At 48.5% G+C, this 22,528-nt stretch overlaps 1 protein-coding gene across 6 annotated transcripts in view; it reads left to right on the top strand.

Moving 5' to 3' along the window:
• CEP350 (centrosomal protein 350) overlaps positions 1–22,528 on the top strand; it is a 121,920-nt gene that overhangs the window by 16,571 nt on the left and 82,821 nt on the right. For 5 of the 6 annotated variants that reach the window (XM_063939803.1, XM_063939804.1, XM_063939802.1 and 2 more), the window contains exons 3-4: positions 21,566–21,609; positions 21,783–21,897. In XM_063939803.1, coding sequence (XP_063795873.1) covers positions 21,566–21,609; positions 21,783–21,897 — 159 coding nt within the window. Of the gene's footprint in view, positions 1–14,804; positions 14,956–21,565; positions 21,610–21,782; positions 21,898–22,528 lie in introns of all 6 variants that reach the window. The other variant, XM_063939805.1, reaches the window with a different exon arrangement.

Genomic DNA, 22,528 nt, shown 5'->3' with positions numbered 1-22,528 from the left:
AGTTTTTCCTGAATCAGATAAATTAAATAAAGTGTGTGATGATGCGTGGGTTCCCCCCGATAGAAAATTATGGGCGGTATACCCTTTCCCGCCAGAAGTTAGGGCGCGTTGGGAAACACCCCTTAGGGTGGATAAGGCGCTCACACGCTTATCAAAACAAGTGGCGGTACCGTCTATAGATAGGGCCGTCCTCAAGGACCAGCTGACAGGAGGCTGGAAAATATCATAAAAAGTATATACACACATACTGGTGTTATACTGCGACCAGCGATCGCCTCAGCCTGGATGTGCAGAGCTGAGGTGGCTTGGTCGGATTCCCTGACTAAAAATATTGATACCCTTGACAGGGACAGTATTTTATTGACTATAGAGCATTTAAAGGATGCATTTCTATATATGCGAGATGCACAGAGGGATATTTGCACTCTGGCATCAAGAGTAAATGCGATGTCCATATCTGCCAGAAGATGTTATGGACACGACAGTGGTCAGGTGATGCAGATTCCAAACGGCACAAAGGTGTATTGCCGTATAAAGGAAGAGGAGTTATTTGGGGTCGGTCCATCGGACCTGGTGGCCACGGCAACTGCTGGAAAATCCGCCGTTTTTACCCTAAGTCACATCTCTGCAGAAAAAGACACCGTCTTTTCAGCCTCAGTCCTTTCGTCCCTATAAGATCATATCTGCCCAGGGATAGAGGAAAGGGAAGAAGACTGCAGCAGGCAGCCCATTCCCAGGAACAGAAGCGTTCCACCGCTTCTGGCAAGTTCTCAGCATGGCGCTGAGACCGTACAGGACCCCTGGATCCTACAAGCAGTATCCCAGGGGTACAGATTGGAATGTCGAGACGTTTCCCCTTCGCAGGCTCCTGAAGTCTGCTTTACCAAGGTCTCCCTCCGACAAGGAGGCAGTATGGGAAAAAATTCACAAGCTGTATTCCCAGCAGGTGATAATTAAATTACCCCTCCTACTACAAAAAAAGGGGTATTATTCCACACTATATTGTGGTACTGAAGCCAGAAGGCTAGGTGAGACTTATTCTAAAAAAATTTTTGAACACTTACAAAGGTTCAAATCAAGATGGAGTCACTCAGAGCAGTGATAACGAACCAGAAAGAAGGGGACTATATAGTGTCCCGGGACATCAGGGATGCTTACCTCTATGTCCCAAATTTGCCCTTCTCACTAAGGGTACCTCAGGTTCGTGGTGCAGAACTGTCACTATCAGTTTCAGACGCTGCCGTTTGGATTGTCCACGGCACCCCGGGTCTTTACCAAGGTAATGGCCGAAATGATGATTCTTCTTCGAAGAAAAGGCGTCTTAATTATCCCTTACTTGGACGATCTCCTGATAAGGGCATAGTCCAGGGAACAGTTGGAGGTCGGAGTAGCACTATCTCGGATACTGCTACAACAGCACGGGTGGATTCTAAATATTCCAAAATCGCAGCTGATCCCGACGACACGTCTGCTGTGCCTAGGGATGATTCTGGACACAGTCCAGAAAAAGGTGTTTCTCCCGGAAGAGAAAGCCAGGGAGTTATCCGAGCTAGTCAGGAACCTCCTAAAAACAGTGCATCATTGCACAAGGGTCCTGGTAAAAATGGTGGCTTCCTACGAAGCAATTCCATTCGGCAGATTTCACGCAAGAACTTTTCAGTGGGATCTGCTGGACAAATGGTCCGGATCGCATCTTCAGATGCATCAGCGGATAACCCTATATTCAAGGACAAGGGTGTCTCTCCTGTGGTGGTTATAGAGTGCTCATCTTCTAGAGGGCCGCAGATTCGGCATTCAGGATTGGATGCTGGTGACCACGGAGCCCAGCCCGAGAGGCTGGGGAGCAGTCACACAAGGAAAAAATTTCCAGGGAGTGTGATCAAGTCTGGAGACTTTTCTCCACATAAATATACTGGAGCTAAGGGTAAATTTATAATGCTCTAAGCTTAGCAAGACCTCTGCTTCAAGGTCAGCCGGTATTGATCCAGTGGGAAAAACATCACGGCAGTCGCCCACGTAAACAGACAGGGCGACACAAGAAGCAGGAGGGCAATGGCAAAAACTGCAAGGACTTTTCGCTGGGCGAAAAATCATGTGATAGCACTGTCAGCAGTGTTTCATCCCGGGAATGGAAACTGGGAAGCAGACTTCCTCAGCAGGCACGACCTCCACCCGGGAGAGTGGAAACTTCATCGGGAAGTTTTTTCCACATGATTGTAAACCGTTGGGAAATACCAAAGGTGGACATGATGGCGTCCCGTCTGAACAAAAAACGGGACAGGTATTGCGCCAGGTCAAGAGACCCTCAGGCAATAGCTGTGGACGTTCTGGTAACACCGTGGGTGTACCAGTCGGTGTATGTGTTCCCTCCTCTGCTTCTCATACCTAAGGTGCTGAGAATTATAAGACGTAGAGGAGTAAGAACTATACTCATGGCTCCGGATTGGCCAAGAAGGACTTGGTACCCGTAACTTCAAGAGATGCTTACAGAGGTCTTATGGCCTCTGCCGCTAAGAAGGGACTTGCTTCAGCAAGTACCATGTCTGTTCCAAGACTTACCGCAGCTGCGTTTGTCGGCATGGCGGTGGAAAGCCGGATCCTAAGGGAAAAAGGCATTCCGGAAGAGGTCATTCCTACCCTGGTCAAAGCCAGAAAGGAGGTGACCGCACAACATTATCACCACATGTGGCGAAAATATGTTGCGTGGTGTGAGGCCAGGAAGGCCCCACAAAGAAATTTCAACTCGGTCGTTTCCTGCATTTCCTGCAAACAGGAGTGTCTATGGGCCTCAAATTGGGGTCCATTAAGGTTCAAATTTCGGCCCTGTCGATTTTCTTCCAGAAAGAATTGGCTTCAGTTCCTGAAGTCCAGAAGTTTGTCAAGGGAGTATTGCATATACAACCCCCTTTTGTGCCTCCAGTGGCACTGTGGGATCTCAACGTAGTTCTGGGATTCCTCAAATCACATTGGTTTAAAACCAGTCAAATCTGTGGATTTGAAGCATCTCACATGAAAAGTGACCATGCTCTTGGCCCTGGCCTGGACCAGGCGAGTGTCAAATTGGTGGTTTTTTCTCAAAAAAAGCCCATATCTGTTTGTCCATTCGGACAGGGCAGAGCTGCGGACTCGTCCCCAGTTCTCTCCCTAAAGGTGGTGTCAGTGTTTCACCTGAACCAGCTTATTGTGGTGCCTTGCACCTACTAGGGACTTGGAGGACTCCAAGTTGCTAGATGTTGTCAGGGCCCTGAAAATATGTTCCAGGACGGCTGGAGTCAGGAAAACTGACTTGCTGTTATCCTGTATGCACCCAACAAACTGGGTGCTATTGCTTCTAAGCAGACTATTGCTAGTTGGATGTGTAATACAATTCAGCTTGCACATTCTGTGGCAGGCCTGCCACAGCCAAAATATGTAAATGCCCATTCCACAAGGAAGGTGGGCTCATCTTGGGCGGCTGCCCGAGGGGTCTCGGCTTTACAACTTTGCCGAGCAGCTACTTGGTCAGGGGCAAACACGTTTGCTAAATTCTACAAATTTGATACCCTGGCTAAGGAGGACCTGGAGTTCTCTCATTCGGTGCTGCAGAGTCATCCGCACTCTCCCGCCCGTTTGGGAGCTTTGGTATAATCCCCATGGTCCTTTCAGGAACCCCAGCATCCACTAGGACGATAGAGAAAATAAGAATTTACTTACCGATAATTCTATTTCTCGGAGTCCGTAGTGGATGCTGGGCGCCCATCCCAAGTGCGGATTATCTGCAATACTTGTACATAGTTACAAAAATCGGGTTATTATTGTTGTGAGCCATCTTTTCAGAGGCTCCGCTGTTATCATACTGTTAACTGGGTTTAGATCACAAGTTGTACGGTGTGATTGGTGTGGCTGGTATGAGTCTTACCCGGGATTCAAAATTCCTCCCTTATTGTGTACGCTCGTCCGGGCACAGTACCTAACTGGCTTGGAGGAGGGTCATAGGGGGAGGAGCCAGTGCACACCACCTGATCGGAAAGCTTTACTTTTGTGCCCTGTCTCCTGCGGAGCCGCTATTCCCCATGGTCCTTTCAGGAACCCCAGCATCCACTACGGACTCCGAGAAATAGAATTATCGGTAAGTAAATTCTTATTTTCTAAAATGTTATTGGCATTATATCCTTTCCCGCCAGAGGTTAGGGTGCGTTGGGAAACACCCCCTAGGGTGGATAAAGCGCTCACACGCTTGTAAGGGCTCTATCCTCTCCTGAGATGGCCGCCCTTAAGGATCCTGCTGATAGAAAGCAGGAGGGTATCCTAAAATGTATTTACACACATACTGATGTTATACTGCGACCAGCAATCGCCTCAGCCTGGATGTGCAGTGCTGGGTTGGCGTGGTCGGATTCCCTGACTGAAAATATTGATACCCTAGATAGGGACAGTATATTTTTGCCTATAGAGCATTTGAAAGATGCATTTCTATATATGCGTGATGCACAGCGGAATATTTGCCGACTGGCATCAAGTCTAAGTGCGTTGTCCATTTCTACCAGTAGAGGGTTATGGACACGTCAGTGGTCAGGTGATGCGTATTCCAAACGGCATTTGGAAGTATTGCCTTATTAAGGAGGAGTTATTTGGGGTCGGTCTTTCAGACCTGGTGGCCACGGCAACAGCTGGGAAATCCACGTTTGTACCCCAGGTCGCCTCTCAACATGAGAAGACGCCGTATTATCAGGCGCAGTCTTTTCGTGGATAAGCGGGCAAAAGGTTCCTCATTTCTGCCCCGTGACAGAGGGAGAGGAAAAAGGCTGCAGAAATCAGCCAGTTCCCAGGAACAGAAACCCTCTCCCGCCTCTGCCAAGCCCTCAGTATACGCTGGGGCTTTACAAGCAGAATCAGGCACGGTGGGGGGCCCGTCTCAATGAATTTCAGCGCGCAGTGGGCTCACTCGCAAGTAGACCCCTGGATCCTTCAGGTGATATCTCAGGGGTACAAATTAGAATTCGAGACGTCTCCCCCTCGCCGTTTCCTAAAGTCGGCTTTACCGATGTCTCCTTCTGACAGGGAGACAGTTTTGGAAGCCATTCACAAGCTGTATTCCCAGCAGGTGATAATCAAGATACCCCTCCTGCAACAGGGAACGGGGTATTATTCCACACTGTTGTGGTACCGAAGCCGGACGGCTCGGTGAGACCGATTCTAAATCTAAAATCTTTGAACACTTACATACAGAGGTTCAAATTCAAGATTGAGTCACTCAGAGCAGTGATTGCGAACCTGGAAGAAGGGGACTACATGATGTCTCGGGACATCAAGGATGCTTACCTTCATGTCCAAATTTACCCTCCTCACCAAGGGTACCTCAGGTTTATGGTACAGAACTGTCACTATCAGTTCAGACGCTGCCGTATGGATGGTCCACGGCACCCCGGGTCTTTACCAAGGTAATGGCCGAAATGATGATATTCCTTCAAAGGAAGGGAATTTTAGTTATCCCTTACTTGGACAATTCCCTGATAAGGGTAAGATCCAGTGAACAGTTGGAGGTCGGTGTAGCACTATCTCAGGTAGTGTTGCTGCAGCACGGTTGGATTCTCAATATTCCAAAATCGCAGCTGGTTCCGACGACTTGTCTTCTGTTCCTAGGGATGATCCTGGACACAGTCCAGAAAAAGGTGTTTCTCCCGGAGGAGAAAGCCAGGGAGTTATCCGAGCTAGTCAGGAACCTCCTAAAACCGAGCCAAGTCTCAGTGCATCAATGCACAAGGGTTCTGGGTAAAATGGTGGCTTCCTACGAAGCAATCCCATTCGGCAGATTCCACGCAAGAACTTTCCAGTGGGACCTGCTGGACAAATGGTCCGGGTCGCATCTTCAGATGCATCAGCGGATAACCCTGTCACCAAGGACAAGGGTGTCCCTCCTGTGGTGGTTGCAGAGTGCTCATCTTCTAGAGGGCCGCAGATTCGGCATTCAGGACTGGGTCCTGGTAACCACGGATGCCAGCCTGCGAGTCTGGGGAGCAGTCACACAGGGAAGGAATATCCAGGACTTATGGTCAAGCCTGGAGACATCACTTCACATAAATATCCTGAAGCTAAGGGACATTTACAATGCTCTAAGCTTAGCAAGACCTCTGCTTCAAGGTCAGCCGGTGTTGATCCAGTCGGACAACATCACGGCAGTCACCCACGTAAACAGACAGGGTGGCACAAGAAGCAGGAGGGCAATGGCAGAAGCTGCAAGGATTCTTCGCTGGGCGGAAAATCATGTGATAGCACTGTCAGCAGTATTCATTCCGGGAGTGGACAACTGGGAAGCAGACTTCCTCAGCACGACCTCCACCCGGGAGAGTGGGGACTTCACCCAGAAGTCTTCCACATGATTATAAACCGTTGGGAAAAACTCGACAGGTATTGCGCCAGGTCCAGGGACCCTCAGGCAATAGCTGTAGACGCTCTGGTAACACCGTGGGTGTACCAGTCAGGGTATGTGTTCCCTCCTCTGCCTCTCATACCCAAGGTACTGAGATTGATAAGATGGAGAGGAGTAAGCACTATATTCGTGGCTCCGGATTGGCCAAGAAGGATTTGGTAACCGGAACTTCAAGAGATGCTCACGGAGGATCCGTGGCCTCTACCTCTAAGAAGGGACCTGCTCCAGCAAGGACCCTGTCTGTTCCAAGACTTACCGCGGCTGCGTTTGACGGCATGGCGGTTGAACGCCGGATCCTGAAGGAAAAAAAGGCATTCCGGATGAAGTCATCCCTATCCTGATCAAAGCCAGGAAGGATGTAACCGCAAAAACATTATCACCGCAATTGGCGAAAATATGTTGCGTGGTGCGAGGCCAGTAAGGCCCGACGGTGGAAATTCAACTGGGTCGATTCCTACATTTCCTGCAAACAGGAGTGTCTATGGGCCTGAAATTGGGGTCCATTAAGGTTCAAATTTCGGCCCTGTCAATTTTCTTCCAAAAAGAACTAGCTTCAGTCCCTGAAGTTCAGACGTTTGTAAAAGGGGTACTGCATATACAGCCTCCTTTTGTGCCTCCAGTGGCACTTTGGGATCTCAATGTAGTTTTGGGTTCCAAAAGTCACATTGGTTTGAACCACTTAAATCTGTGGAGTTAAAATATCTCACATGGAAAGTGGTCATGCTGTTGGCCCTGGCCTGGGCCAGGCGCGTGTCAGAATTGGCGGCTTTATCCTAAAAAAGCCCTTATCTGATGTTCCATTCGGACAGGGCGGAATTGAGGACTCGTTCTCAGTTTCTCCCTAAGGTGGTCTCAGCGTTTCACCTGAACCAACCTATTTGTGGTGCCTGCGGCTACTAGGGACTTGGAGGACTCCAAGTTGCTAGACGTTGTCAGGGCCCTGAAAATATATGTTTCCAGGAGGGCTGGAGTCAGGAAATCTGACTCGCTGTTTATCCTGTATGCACCCAACAAGCTGGGTGCTCCTGCTTCTAAGCAGACTATTGCTCGTTGGATTTGTAGTACAATTCAGCTTGCACATTCTGTGGCAGGCCTGCCACAGCCAAAAAATCTGTAAATGCCCACTCCACAAGGAAGGTGGGCTCATCTTGGGCGGCTGCCCGAGGGGTCTCGGCTTTACAACTTTGCCGAGCAGCTACTTGGTCAGGAGCAAATACGTTTGTAAAATTCTACAAAATTGATATCCTGGCTGAGGAGGACCTGGAGTTCTCTCATTTGGTGCTGCAGAGTCATCCGCACTCTCCCGCCCGTTTGGGAGCTTTGGTATAATCCCCATGGTCCTTACGGAGTCCCCAGCATCCACTTAGGACGTTAGAGAAAATAAGAATTTACTTACCGATAATTCTATTTCTCATAGTCCGTAGTGGATGCTGGGCGCCCATCCCAAGTGCGGATTGTCTGCAATACTTGTACATAGTTATTGTTACAAAAATCGGGTTATTATTGTTGTGAGCCATCTTTCAGAGGCTCCTCTGTTATCATGCTGTTAACTGGGTTCAGATCACAGGTTATACGGTGTGATTGGTGTGGCTGGTATGAGTCTTACCCGGGATTCAAAATCCTTCCTTATTGTGTACGCTCGTCCGGGCACAGTATCCTAACTGAGGCTTGGAGGAGGGTCATAGGGGGAGGAGCCAGTGCACACCAGATAGTCCTAAAGATTTCTTTAGATGTGCCCAGTCTCCTGCGGAGCCGCTAATCCCCATGGTCCTTACGGAGTCCCCAGCATCCACTACGGACTATGAGAAATAGAATTATCGGTAAGTAAATTCTTATTTTAACCCTCTGCTTCACTACTAAGTATTACACTGTAATGGCTTCAGCAGTGGAGAACACATTTATTATTAATTTATATGCTACCTCTGATCTTTCAAGAAGTGTGTACATGTACAGTATTTTTCTTGGCACAGATACTGGGTGTTACATAGGTGTCTAGCTTCCCGTTAGAATACAGGCATGGGACTGCTGTGCGTGATGGAATGGGGGGGGGGGCGCCTGGCTGACCAGGGAGGAGGGCACAGCCCTGTCCGCGTCGCTCTTGAGGGTGAACCCAGCAATTACAGAGGTGCTGGGCTTCCTCCAAGCTCTCTCCTCATTGTGAATAGATGGCATGTGCATGGCATCTATTCACCCAGCGGTGATCGCTACACTGCGGGACACCTGTAGCCTGCAAAGGTGCCGCTAAAAGGGCAGGGCACATTTTGCTGTTTAAAAATCAAGCAGGAAACAATACTCTGCTAAAACAGCTTAGCGTGAAGACTACATGTCCTATATGTAGTGGTGTATGACACACTGAGGTGAAAATATGTACAAAGAGTGTGCAGTAACTTTCCAGATGCACAGAAAGTAGTATACAGGTTGAGTATCCCATATCCGAATATTCCGAAATACGGACTTTTTTGAGTGAGACTGAGATAGTGAAACCTTTGTTTCTCTATCGTCCTAGTGGATGCTGGGGTTCCTGAAAGGACCATGGGGAATAGCGGCTCCGCAGGAGACAGGGCACAAAAAGTAAAGCTTTAGGATCAGGTGGTGTGCACTGGCTCCTCCCCCTATGACCCTCCTCCAAGCCTCAGTTAGATTTTTGTGCCCGGCCGAGAAGGGTGCAATCTAGGTGGCTCTCCTAAAGAGCTGCTTAGAAAAGTTTAGCTTAGGTTTTTATTTTACAGTGAGTCCTGCTGGCAACAGGATCACTGCAACGAGGGACTTAGGGGAGAAGAAGTGAACTCACCTGCGTGCAGGATGGATTGGCTTCTTTGGCTACTGGACATTAGCTCCAGAGGGACGATCACAGGTACAGCCTGGATGGTCACCGGAGCCTCGCCGCCGGCCCCCTTGCAGATGCTGAAACAAGAAGAAGGTCCAGAATCGGCGGCATGAAGACTCCTCAGTCTTCTTAAGGTAGCGCACAGCACTGCAGCTGTGCGCCATTTCCTCTCAGCACACTTCACACGGCAGTCACTGAGGGTGCAGGGCGCTGGAAGGGGGGCGCCCTGGGAGGCAATGAAAACCTATTTTTGGCTAAAAATACCTCACATATAGCCTCCGGGGGCTATATGGAGATATTTAACCCCTGCCAGAATCCGTTAAGAGCGGGAGACGAGGCCGCCGAAAAAGGGGCGGGGCCTATCTCCTCAGCACACAGCGCCATTTTCCCTCACAGAAAGGCTGGAGGGAAGGCTCCCAGGCTCTCCCCTGCACTGCACTACAGAAACAGGGTTAAAACAGAGAGGGGGGGCACTAATTTGGCGTTAGAAATATATAAAAAAGATGCTATAAGGGAAAACACTTATATAAGGTTGTCCCTATATAATTATAGCGTTTTTGGTGTGTGCTGGCAAACTCTCCCTCTGTCTCTCCAAAGGGCTAGTAGGTCCTGTCCTCTATCAGAGCATTCCCTGTGTGTGTGCTGTGTGTCGGTACGTGTGTGTCGACATGTATGAGGACGATGTTGGTGAGGAGGCGGAGCAATTGCCTGTAATGGTGATGTCACTCTCTAGGGAGTCGACACCGGAATGGATGGCTTATTTAGGGAATTACGTGATAATGTCAACACGCGGCAAGGTCGGTTGACGACATGAGACGGCCGACAAACAATTAGTACCGGTCCAGACGTCTCAAAAACACCGTCAGGGGTTTTAAAACGCCCGTTTACTTTAGTCGGTCGACACAGACACAGACAGGGACACTGAATCCAGTGTCGACGGTGAATAAACAAACGTATTCCTTATTAGGGCCACACGTTAAGGGCAATGAAGGAGGTGTTACATATTTCTGATACTACAAGTACCACAAAAGAGGGTATTATGTGGGATGTGAAAAAACTACCGTAGTTTTTCCTGAATCAGATAAATTAAATGAAGTGTGTGATGATGCGTGGGTTCCCCCCGATAGAAAATTATGGGCGGTATACCCTTTCCCGCCAGAAGTTAGGGCGCGTTGGGAAACACCCCTTAGGGTGGATAAGGCGCTCACACGCTTATCAGAACAAGTGGCGGTACCGTCTATAGATAGGGCCGTCCTCAAGGAGCCAGCTGACAGGAGGCTGGAAAATATCATAAAAAGTATATACACACATACTGGTGTTATACTGCGACCAGCGATCGCCTCAGCCTGGATGTGCAGAGCTGGGGTGGCTTGGTCGGATTCCCTGACTAAAAATATTGATACCCTTGACAGGGACAGTATTTTATTGACTATAGAGCATTTAAAGGATGCATTTCTATATATGCGAGATGCACAGAGGGATATTTGCACTCTGGCATCAAGAGTAAGTGCGATGTCCATATCTGCCAGAAGATGTTTATGGACACGACAGTGGTCAGGTGATGCAGATTCCAAACGGCACAAAGGTGTATTGCCGTATAAAGGAAGAGGAGTTATTTGGGGTCGGTCCATCGGACCTGGTGGCCACGGCAACTGCTGGAAAATCCACCGTTTTTTACCCTAAGTCACATCTCTGCAGAAAAAGACACCGTCTTTTCAGCTTCAGTCCTTTCGTCCCTATAAGAGTCATATCTGCCCAGGGATAGAGGAAAGGGAAGAAGACTGCAGCAGGCAGCCCATTCCCAGGAACAGAAGCGTTCCACCGCTTCTGACAAGCTCTCAGCATGACGCTGAGACCGTACAGGACCCCTGGATCCTACAAGTAGTATCCCAGGGGTACAGATTGGAATGTCGAGACGTTTCCCCTTCGCAGGCTCCTGAAGTCTGCTTTACCAAGGTCTCCCTCCGACAAGGAGGCAGTATGGGAAACAATTCACGAGCTGTATTCCCAGCAGGTGATAATTAAATTACCCCTCCTACAACAAGAAAAGGGGTATTATTCCACACTATATTGTGGTACTGAAGCCAGAAGGCTAGGTGAGACCTATTCTAAATCTAAAAAAATTTGAACACTTACAAAGGTTCAAATCAAGATGGAGTCACTCAGAGCAGTGATAACGAACCGGGAAGAAGGGGACTATATGGTGTCCCGAGACATCAGGGATGCTTACCTCCATGTCCCAAATTTGCCCTTATCACTAAGGGTACCTCAGGTTCGTGGTACAGAACTGTCACTATCAGTTTCAGACGCTGCCGTTTGGATTGTCACCCCGGGTCTTTACCAAGGTAATGGCCGAAATGATGGTTCTTCTTCGAAGAAAAGGCGTCTTAATTATCCCTTACTTGGACGATCTCCTGATAAGGGCAAAGTCCAGGGAACAGTTGGAGGTCGGAGTAGCACTATCTCGGATACTGTTACAACAGCAGGGGTGGATTCTAAATATTCCAAAATCGCAGCTGATCCCGACAACAAGTCTCCTGTGCTTAGGGATGATTCTGGACACAGTCCAGAAAAAGGTGTTTCTCCCGGAAGAGAAAGCCAGGGAGTTATCCGAGCTAGTCAGGAACCTCCTAAAATCAGTGCATCATTGCACAAGGGCCATGGTAAAAAAAAAAAATGGTGACTTCCTTCGAAGCAATTCCAGTCGGCAGATTTCATGCAAGAACTTTTCAGTGGGATCTGCTGGACAAATGGTCCGGATCGCATCTTCAGATGCATCAGCGGATAACCCTATATCCAAGGACAAGGGTGTCTCTCCTGTGGTGGTTACAGAGTGCTCATCTTCTAGAGGGCCGCAGATTCGGCATTCAGTTTTGGATGTTGGTGACCACGGAGGCCAGCCCGAGAGGCTGGGGACCAGTCACACAAGGAAAAAATTTCCAGGGAGTGTGATCAAGTCTGGAGACTTTTCTCCACATAAATATAGCTAAGGGTAAATTTATAATGCTCTAAGCTTAGCAAGACCTCTGCTTCAAGGTCAGCCGGTATTGATCCAGTGGGATAAAACATCACGGCAGTCGCCCACGTAAATAGACAGGGCGGCACAAGAAGCAGGAGGGCAGTGGCAAAAACTGCAAGGACTTTTCGCTGGGCGGAAAATCATGTGATAGCACTGTCAGCAGTGTTTCATTCCGGGAATGGAAACTGGGAAGCAGACTTCCTCAGTAGGCACGACCTCCACCCGGCAGAGTGGGAACTTCATGGGGAAGTTTTCCACATGATTGTAAACCGTTGGGAATTACCAAAGGTGGACATGATGGCGTCCCGTCTGAACAAAAAACGGGACAGGTATTGCGCCAGGTTAAGAGACCCTCAGGCAATAGCTGTGGACGTTCTGGTAACACCGTGGGTGTACCAGTCGGTGTATGTGTTCCATCCTCTGCTTTTCATACCTAAGGTACTGAGAATTATAAGACGTAGAGGAGTAAGAACTATACTCATGGCTCCGGATTGGCCAAGAAGGACTTGGTACCCGGAACTTCAAGAGATGCTCACAGAGGACTTATGGCCTCTGCCGCTAAGAAGGGACTTGTTTCAGCAAGTACCATGTCTGTTCCAAGACTTACCGCAGCTGCGTTTGACGGCATGGCGGTGGAACGCCGGATCCTAAGGGAAAAGGCATTCAGGAAGAGGTCATTCCTACCCTGGTCAAAGCCAGAAAGGAGGTGACCGCACAACATTATCACCACATGTGGCGAAAATATGTTGCGTGGTGTGAGGCCAGGAAGGCCCCACAAAGAAATTTCAACTCGGTCGATTCCTGCATTTCCTGCAAACAGGAGTGTCTATGGGCCTCAAATTGGGGTCCATTAAGGTTCAAATTTCGGCCCTGTCGATTTTTATTCCAGAAAGAATTGGCTTCAGTTCCTGAAGTCCAGAAGTTTGTCAAGGGAGTTTGCATATACAACCCCCTTTTGTGCCTCCAGTGGCACTGTGGGATCTCAACGTAGTTCTGGGATTCCTCAAAACACATTGGTTTAAAACCAGTCAAATCTGTGGATTTGAAGCATCTCACATGAAAAGTGAACATGCTCTTGGACCTGGCCTGGACCAGGCGAGTGTCAAATTGGTGGTTTTTTTCTCAAAAAAGCCCATATCTGTTTGTCCATTCGGACAGGGCAGAGCTGCGGACTCGTCCCCAGTTCTCTCCCTAAGGTGGTGTCAGTGTTTCACCTGAACCAGCTTATTGTGGTGTCTTGCGCCTACTAGGGACTTGGAGGACTCCAAGTTGCTAGATGTGGTCAGGGCCCTGAAAATATAGGTTCCAGGACGGCTGGAGTCAGGAAAACTGACTTGCTGTTATCCTGTATGCACCCAACAAACTGGGTGCTCTTGCTTCTAAGCAGACTTTTGCTAGTTGGATGTGTAATACAATTCAGCTTGCACATTCTGTGGCAGGCCTGCCACAGCCAAAATATGTAAATGCCCATTCCACAAGGAAGGTGGGCTCATCTTGGGCGGCTGCCCGAGGGGTCTCGGCTTTACAACTTTGCCGAGCGGCTATTTAGTCAGGGGCAAACACGTTTGTAAAATCCTACAAAATTGATAACCTGGCTAAGGAGGACCTGGAGTTCTCATTCGGTGCTGCAGAGTCATCCGCACTCTCCCGCCCGTTTTGGGAGCTTTGGTATAATCCCCATGGTCCTTTCAGGAACCCCAGCATCCACTAGGACGATAGAGAAAATAAGAATTTACTTACCGATAATTCTATTTCTCGGAGTCCGTAGTGGATGCTGGGCGCCCATCCCAAGTGCGGATTATCTGCAATACTTGTACATAGTTAAAAAAATCGGGTTATTATTGTTGTGAGCCATCTTTCAGAGGCTCCGCTGTTATCATACTGTTAACTGGGTTCAGATCACAGGTTGTACAGTGTGATTGGTGTGGCTGGTATGAGTCTTACCCGGGATTCATAAATCCTTCCTTATTGTGTACGCTCGTCCGGGCACAGTATCCTAACTGAGGCTTGGAGGAGGGTCATAGGGGGAGGAGCCAGTGCACACCACCTGATCCTAAAGCTTTACTTTTTGTGCCCTGTCTCCTGCGGAGCCGCTATTCCCCATGGTCCTTTCAGGAACCCCAGCATCCACTACGGACTCCGAGAAATAGAATTATCGGTAAGTAAATTCTTATTTTTTTGATGGCTCAATGTGCACACACTTTGTTTAATACACAAAGTTATTAAAAATACTGTATTAAATGACCTTCAGGCTGTGTGTATAAGGTATATATGTAACATAAATGCATTCTGTGCTTAGATTTAGGTCCCATCACCATGATATCTCATTATGGTATGCAATTATTCCAAAATACGGAAAAATCCGATATCCAAAATACCTCTGGTCCCAAGCATTTTGGATAAGGGATACTCAACCTGTATTTACAAACAAATTAAACATCAGATTTTTTTCAAAGTGTTCACCAGAGGAGTCTATATAAAGTTGCATGTGCCCAAACCACTAAGTGAAGCAGCTGGACCGGTCTGAAGCAGGTATGTCTCCACTGCAGCTTCCAGGGACTCGAAATGAATCCCACACATCTTACGCTTGATTTGTTGGAACACAAAGAAGTCTCAGGGGGGCAGGTCTGGACTCTACAGCTGATGACCAAGCTCCTGGATTCGTTCATGGACCATAAAATCCACCTCTTTCCTGAACCGGTGAGCAGGTGCATTGTCGTGATGAAGTAGGGCACCACGAGCGCAGGTGTTTGGACGGTGCCTAGAAATGGTTTCCAGCACTTACGGCAGTGTACCAGTCCCCAATGACGGTGCACCGCTGAACGAGTGGTACGGTAGCTACATGACCAGTCTTGACCACAAAAGTAGATACTATCTGCTTGGCCACGCTGCACTCACGTCAGAACTAAAGTAGTGGCGCACCTCCAATTGGGACCCCATGGGCCAACTTTTCTTTGTTCCTGGGGTTGAAACTGTAGATCCAGGATTTATCGTCCCTGATTATCTCCCAGACAGTGGGCCTAATTCAGACCTGATCGCAGCAGTAGATTTGTTAGCTAATGGGCAAAACCATGTGCACTGCAGGTGGGGCAGATATAACGTGTAGAGAAAGTTAGATTTGGGTGGGTTATATTGTTTCTGTGCAGAATAAATAATGGCTACTTTATTTTCTCTAACGTCCTAGAGGATGCTGGGGTCCACATTAGTACCATAGGGAATAGACGGGTCCACTAGGACCCACTGGCACCTTAAGAGTTTGAGAGTGTGGGCTGGCTCCTCCCTTTATGCCCCTCCTACCAGACTCCGTTTAGAAAATGTGCCCGGAGGAGCCGGTCACAGCTAGGGGAGCTCCTAGAGCTTCTTTAGTTTTATAATTTTCTAAGAGTTAGTTAGGCACAGAGAGGCTGCTGGCAACAGCCTCCCTGCTTCGAGGGACTAAGGGGGAAAGTAGTGTCCGCCCTGAGGGGTCTGAGCCACTATTTCCGCTAACAGGACACTGAGCTCCTGAGGGGAATGATCGTTCGCCGCCACAGGTGATCGCTCATCCCCGCAGCATGCCGCCGTGCCCTTACAGAGCCAGAAGAATTCCAGAGGCGGGTGAGTCACCAGCACCCCTGGCAAGCGGGGAGCCGGTGTGAAGATGGCGGCAACAGGGTGGGAGCGCAGTATTAACTGCGCTCCGGAGGCTCAGCGGTACATAGTGCGGTGCTGTGGGGGGCGCCCTGAGCCAGCGCCGATACCCTGCACAGGTCTACAAGTCTGTCAGGGTCTTCGGTGACGCTGCCAGCACTAACCTCAGGCCAGTATAAACCAACTGAAGAGCGGGAAGCAGCGCCATGTTCAGGGGGCGGAGCTTCTTCTCAGAGCGTACCCAGCAGTGTTCAGTGCCATTTTCCTGCCTGCAGATCCTGTTACAGAGACGCTGACAGGGAGAGCTGTCCCTCCAAGCAACTCCAGCTATCCTGTGCGGTACCAGGGGGTTGTAGAAGGGGGAGGGGGGGGGGCTGTGTAAAGTCTGTGTAGTCTATTAAGGTACACAGATAGCGCTGGTAGTTGTGTTAATTCTACCTCAGAAAGCTCTGTGTGTGGGTTGGCTCCAGTCTCTGTGTCTCTGTGGCATACTTGGGGGGAAACTGTGCTGACATTTTCCTGTGTGTGTGTGTGATTGTTACCTCACATAGCCATGTCTAGGGACTCTGTGTCATATGCTGCAGAGGTTGTTTCCTATCAGGAGGAATCCATTCCATGTACACAGGAATGTAATGCCTTGTCTCAGATCCCTATTATTGAACCTGAGTGGTTAACCTCTATTAAAGGGATGATGTCTCAGGGTAGCAAATACTGAGACTGCAACTCAGGTGTTAAAGAAATCTATGGCAGTTCGGTCAGGTTCTGTTCCTATTCCTGCAAAATCCCCTAGCATGTTCCACAGAAACGTGCACTTGCCCAAGTTATGCAAGATGACACGGATACCGACTCTGATGCTGCAGACGGTGATGGGGTTGTGCTGAGGGGGGGCGGCATCCCTTGCAAAGTGGGGGCAGCGCATGATTGAGGCCATTTCAAATGTGTTAAACATTACTGACACGCCACCTGAGCAGGTTGTGGAGGCTTACTTCACTGACAATAAGAAAGCCTCGCTAACCTTCCCTGCGTCTAAAGAATTAAACGCTATATTTGAAAAATCCTGGGGAAACCCAGAGAAAAACTTCCAGATCCCAAAAAGGGTTCTGGTTCTTTTTCCCTTTTCTGAGGAGGATAGGAAAAAATGGGAAAACCCACCCATTCTTGACGCATCTGTCTCCAGACTGTCTAAAAAGGTGGTTTTACCTGTCCCTGGATCTACCGCGTTAAAAGAGCCGACTGATCGTAAGATTGACACTACGCTCAAATCCATTTACACTTCTTCAGGAGTGGCGTTAAGGCCCACTATTGCCTGTGCATGGATTTCTAAGGCCATAGTAAAGTGGTCAGGCACTTTACTAGAGGATTTGGATAAAATGGATAGAAGTGACATTGAATTGTTTCTACGTAACATACAGGATTCTGCGGGGTTCATGGTGGAATCCATGAAGGTCCTAGGTACACTGACTGCGCGGATGTCTTCCATATCAGTATCAGCTCGCAGGGGACTCTGGTTACGCCAATGGTCTGCACACGCGGAATCCAAGAGAAGTGTGGAGAACCTACCCTACACAGGTCAGGCTCTCTTTGGGGAAGTGTTGGATGCGTGGATTTCCATGGCAACCGCGGGTAAGTCCCCTTTTCTTCCCTCTGCTACACCTCCTACGCAGAAAACATTTTCTTCAGCTGCATCGCAGTCCTTTCGGACCGCTAGGGCAAAAAAGTCTAAGCCTCCTATCACCTTCTTTAAAGGTGGTCATGCAAAATCCAAAAAGCCTGCTCCCAGGACCAGAAACCTGCTTCTGGTTCCTCACAATCCTCAGCATGACGGTGGACTGCACAGCCTGGAGGACAGGTAGGGTGCAAGACTCAGACATTTCAGTCACGTCTGGATGTCGTCCGGCCTGGATCACTGGCTACAGGATATTGTGTCCCAGGGATACAGACTGGAGTTTCAAGAACTCCCGCCTCACCAATTCTTCAAATCAGGCTTGCCTGCCTTGCTGACAGACAGGGCTATCCTACAGGAAGCCATCCTAAAATTGGAAGAGTCACAGGTCATTATTCCAGTTCCACCTCATATACAAAACAAGGGTTGTTATTCAAACCTTTTCGTGGTACCGAAACCGGATGGTTCGGTCAGACCAATTTTGAACTTGAAAACGCTGAACCCTTACCTGAAGGTATTCAAATTCAAAATGGAGTCTCTCAGGACAGTGATCTCAGGTCTGGAGGAGGGAGAGTTTCTGGTATCCCTGGATATCAAGGATGCGTACCACCACATTCCGATTTGGCTGCTGCACCACGCTCATCTCAGACTTGCACTGTTAAGACAGTCACTATCAATTTCAGGCACTGCCATTAGGCCTCTCCACTGCACCGAGGGTGTTCACCAAGGTGATAGCAGAGATGATGGTTCTCCTCCGCAGACAGGGACTGCACATAATCCCATATCTGGACGATCTGCTGATAAAGGCATCGTCCAGGGAGATGTTGTTGTAGTCCATTGTTCTCACGACTCATCTGCTCAGGGAACACGGTTGGATCCTGAACCTTCCAAAATCACTTTTGGAGCCGACAAGGAGATTGTCTTTTCTGTGGAATGATCCACGACACGGATGTGCAGAGGGTGTTTCTTCCAGAGGAGAAAGTGTTGGTGATTCAAACAATGGTCCTGGACGTCCTGAAGCCAGGCCGGGTATCGGTTCATCAGTGCATTCGCCTTCTGGGGAAGATGGCTGCCTCTTCCGTGGCTCTACAGTACGGAAGTTTTCATGCTCGGTCCTTCCAACTGAATCTCCTGAACAAGTGGTCGAAATTTCATCTACACATGCACCAGAGAATACGTCTGTCGCCGAAAGCCAGGATTTCACTCCTCTGGTGGCTGTAATTACCTCACATTCTGGAGGGCCGCAGGTTTGGGATTCAGGACTAGATCCTTCTAACATTCAAGTGCAGTCGGACAATGTAATGACGGTGACCTACATAAACCAACTTGGTGGAAAGAAGAGCAGAGCTGCAATGTCAGCGGTAATCTGAATCATCCTCTGGGCGGAAAAACACGCATTGGCGCAGTCGGCAATCTTCATTCCGGGAGTAGACAACTGGGAAGCGGACTTCCTCAGCAGACACGATCTCCATCCAGGAGAGTGGGGCATCTATCCGGAGGTGTTCACGAAGGTGACAGATCTTTGGGGTGTACCTCAAATAGACTGGATGGCCTCCCGTCTTAACAAGAAGCTTCGGGGGTATTGTTCCAGGTCAAGAACCCGCAAGCTGTGGCAATGGACGCCCTGGTGTCTCCGTGAGTGTTCCAGTCGGTGTACGTGTTTCCTCCACTTCCACTCATTCCAAGAGTTCTAAACCTCATAAGGAAGACAAGAGTTCAGGTTCCTACCCTGATACAGGCTGGGAAAGGAGTAACGTCTAAACAATACCATCGCATTTGGAAAATGTATGTCTCTTGGTGTGAGTCCAAGAAGTTTCCTACGGTGGAGTTTCAACTAGTACGGTTACTCCTCTTCCTGCTAGCAGGTGTGTATATGGGCCTGAGATTGGGATCCGTAGAGGTCCAGATTTCAGCCCTATCCATTTTCTTCCAGAAACAACTGGCTTCCCTCCCTGAGGTTCAGACTTTCTTGAAAGGGGTTCTGCACATCCAGCCTCCCTTTGTGCTGCCTACGGCGCCCTGGGATCTTAATGTTGTGTTATAGTTCCTCCAATCAGATTGGTTCTACAGGAGGTTGAGATCAAGTTTCTCACGTGGAAGGCTGTTACTTTGTTGTCCTTAGTTTCTGCTAGACGTGTGTCGGAGTTGGGGGTCTTGTAAATGCCCCTACTTGATCTTCCATGAAGATAGAGCTGAGCTCCGGACACGTCAGCAGTTTCTTCCTAAGGTTGTGTCGACTTTTCATATCATCCAACCTATTGTGGTGACAGTTGCTGCTGACTCCTCAATTACTTCAAAGTCCTTGGATGTGGTAAGGGCTCTGAAGGTCTATGTGAAGGGGACTGTTCGTCACAGAAAATCGGACTCTCTGTTTGTCCTGTATGATCCCAAGAATCTTGTGTGTCCTGCTTCTAAGCAGACGATCTCTCGCTGGTTCAGGTTCACTATCCAGCATGCGTATTCTACGGCAGGATTGCCGTGTCCAAAATCTGTTATGGCCCACTCTACTCGTAAGGTGGTTTCTTCCTGGGCGGCTGGGTCGCACACGTTTGCTAAGTTCTACAAGTTTGTTACTTTGGCCTCTGAGGACCTCAAGTTTGGTCAGTCAGTTCTGCAGGAGCCTCCGCGCTCTCCCTCCCGTTCTGGGAGCTTTGGTACATCCTCATGGTACTAATGTGGACCCCAGCATCCTCTAGGACGTAAGAGAAAATAGGATTTTAACTACTTACCGGTAAATCATGTTCTCGTAGTCCGTAGAGGATGCTGTGAGCCCGCTCAGCGCTTCGTTATCTTGCAGTAGTTATCTGGTTCAGTACGACTTTGTTCTTGGTTACGTACTGCCTTGTTACTTGGTTTAGTAATGTTTCAGCTTTTGCTGAGTTTCAAGCTAGTTAGCTTGGTTTGCCTTGTTGTATGAGCTGGTGTGAATCTTGCCACTATCTGTGTATAATCCTTCTCTCGAAGATGTCCGTCTCCTCGGGCACAGTTTCTAGACTGAGTCTGGTAGGAGGGATATAGAGGGAGGAGCCAGCCCACACTCTCAAACTCTTAAACTGCAGCTCCTAGTGGACCCGTCTATACCCCATGGTACTAATGTGGACCCCAGCATCCTCTACGGACTACGAGAAAAGGATTTACTTTCAGTTTGAACACACCCCACCCAAATCTAACTCTCTCGTCACGTTATATCTGCCCCCCTGCACATGGTTTTGCCCATTAGCTAACAAATTTGCTGCTGCGATCAGACCTTAATTAGGCGTAGTGTTTGAGCAACCGCCATCAAACCTGGCTAGCATGTTGCGGCACAAAGTCACCCAGCGTGCAGAAACCTTGCTCAGGCCAAGCCAAGCTTTTCGTGGAGTGTCAAGCAGATGGTTCCCGATGAAATGTCCATCTACTTTTCTAACTGGGCCTGCATGGCAACAATGTTGTCTTCGGTGATGGCGGACCCAGGTCAGCCGCAGCACTCCTTGTCATCCAGGGACAGTCTTCCGCTCTGAAATTCTGTAAACCACCAAAACACAGTGGTTCAGGGTGTAGCTTCCTCCCCAAAATCAGTTCACAGTTGGTCAATACTCTTCTGCTGTTGCAGACCACTCTTGTAGTCGTGGAAGATCATGTCTCTCCAGTGACCCCTTGTTGAGCTCCATAACGAGTTTGTGTAGTGAACATGATGACTTCTTTAGCCTGAGATTACAGTTCACAACCAGACAGATTGTCTACTCTACTCTGCCTATGCACTGCACACCCCAAAACTTATTGCACACACCTCGCTGACTAGTCCTTGTAGCTTTAGCAAGGCAAAGCGTCACATCATAAATGTGCCCTTTAAAATGGAAATGTGCCTTGCCTAGAGATCAGCATCCTTCCCTAAAAATTCCTGGAGTAAATCCCACATAACACATGTAATTAACACCAGCGGATATTAGGTCTCGGTGTAAATAATTAATAATTACATGTATTTTGCGTTAAACAGATGAGTTCTAACCTATTTTGTTTATTATTTTATTCTTGCAGAGCTCCGTAAAGCCTGGAAAACTATCTCAAACACCAAAGCCGCTGTGAGTTTGCATTGCATCTACTGCATAGTCATCTTGTGTTACTATACTCATTGGATTTTTTACTTTTACACTGTGTTGCTGTAGTATATTTTGAATGACGTTTGTTCTATTCCATATGTTTCTGCATTTAAAGCCTACAAGTCATTCCTTCTATTTTTCCTGTTGTCATATAGCTTAGGCACATAGAAAATAAGCTGGATGTGGCCCCCACAAGCGGTGCAGTGTTTGACTCCATCATGGATACTAGGAAACCAGCAAACAGTGCTACCCGGAAAATAAGTAGGAAGGGTAGGTATTGGTGATGTAGTCAATGGGGTTTTTCAAATGAGAAGTAATGTTTTTAATTCTTCTGTTATTCTTCTCCACAACATTATCATTACTGGTGACACACAGACAGTGATTTTCAAAAATATACCTTGTCGTGTGGTTTCTGTGGCTGTTCTGTCACATTTTGTTATTTTTGGTAGTATTTCTTATGATTTATCCATTCTGTAGCTCAGTCTCTTACACAAACTGTACAATCTGTAAACATTTGGATGTGGCAGTAATTCAGTTTTTCTGACGTCCTAGTGGATGCTGGGGACTCCGTAAGGACCATGGGGAATAGACGGGTTCCGCAGGAGACTGGGCACACTATAAGAAAGATTTGGTACTACCTGGTGTGCACTGGCTCCTCCCTCTATGCCCCTCCTCCAGACCTCAGTTAGATTTCTGTGCCCGGCCGAGCTGGATGCACACTAGGGGCTCTCCTGAGCTCCTAGAAAGAAAGTATATGTTAGGTTTTTTATTTTACAGTGAGACCTGCTGGCAACAGGCTCACTGCAACGAGGGACTAAGGGGAGAAAAAGCGAACCTACCTGCTTGCAGCTAGCTTGGGCTTCTTAGGCTACTGGACACCATTAGCTCCAGAGGGATCGAC

Source organism: Pseudophryne corroboree, chromosome 9, assembly GCF_028390025.1.
Source record: "Pseudophryne corroboree isolate aPseCor3 chromosome 9, aPseCor3.hap2, whole genome shotgun sequence".
NCBI lineage: Eukaryota > Metazoa > Chordata > Amphibia > Anura > Myobatrachidae > Pseudophryne > Pseudophryne corroboree.
Note: the sequence above shows the minus strand (reverse complement) of the source record. Positions and strands in the feature narration are given on the sequence as shown.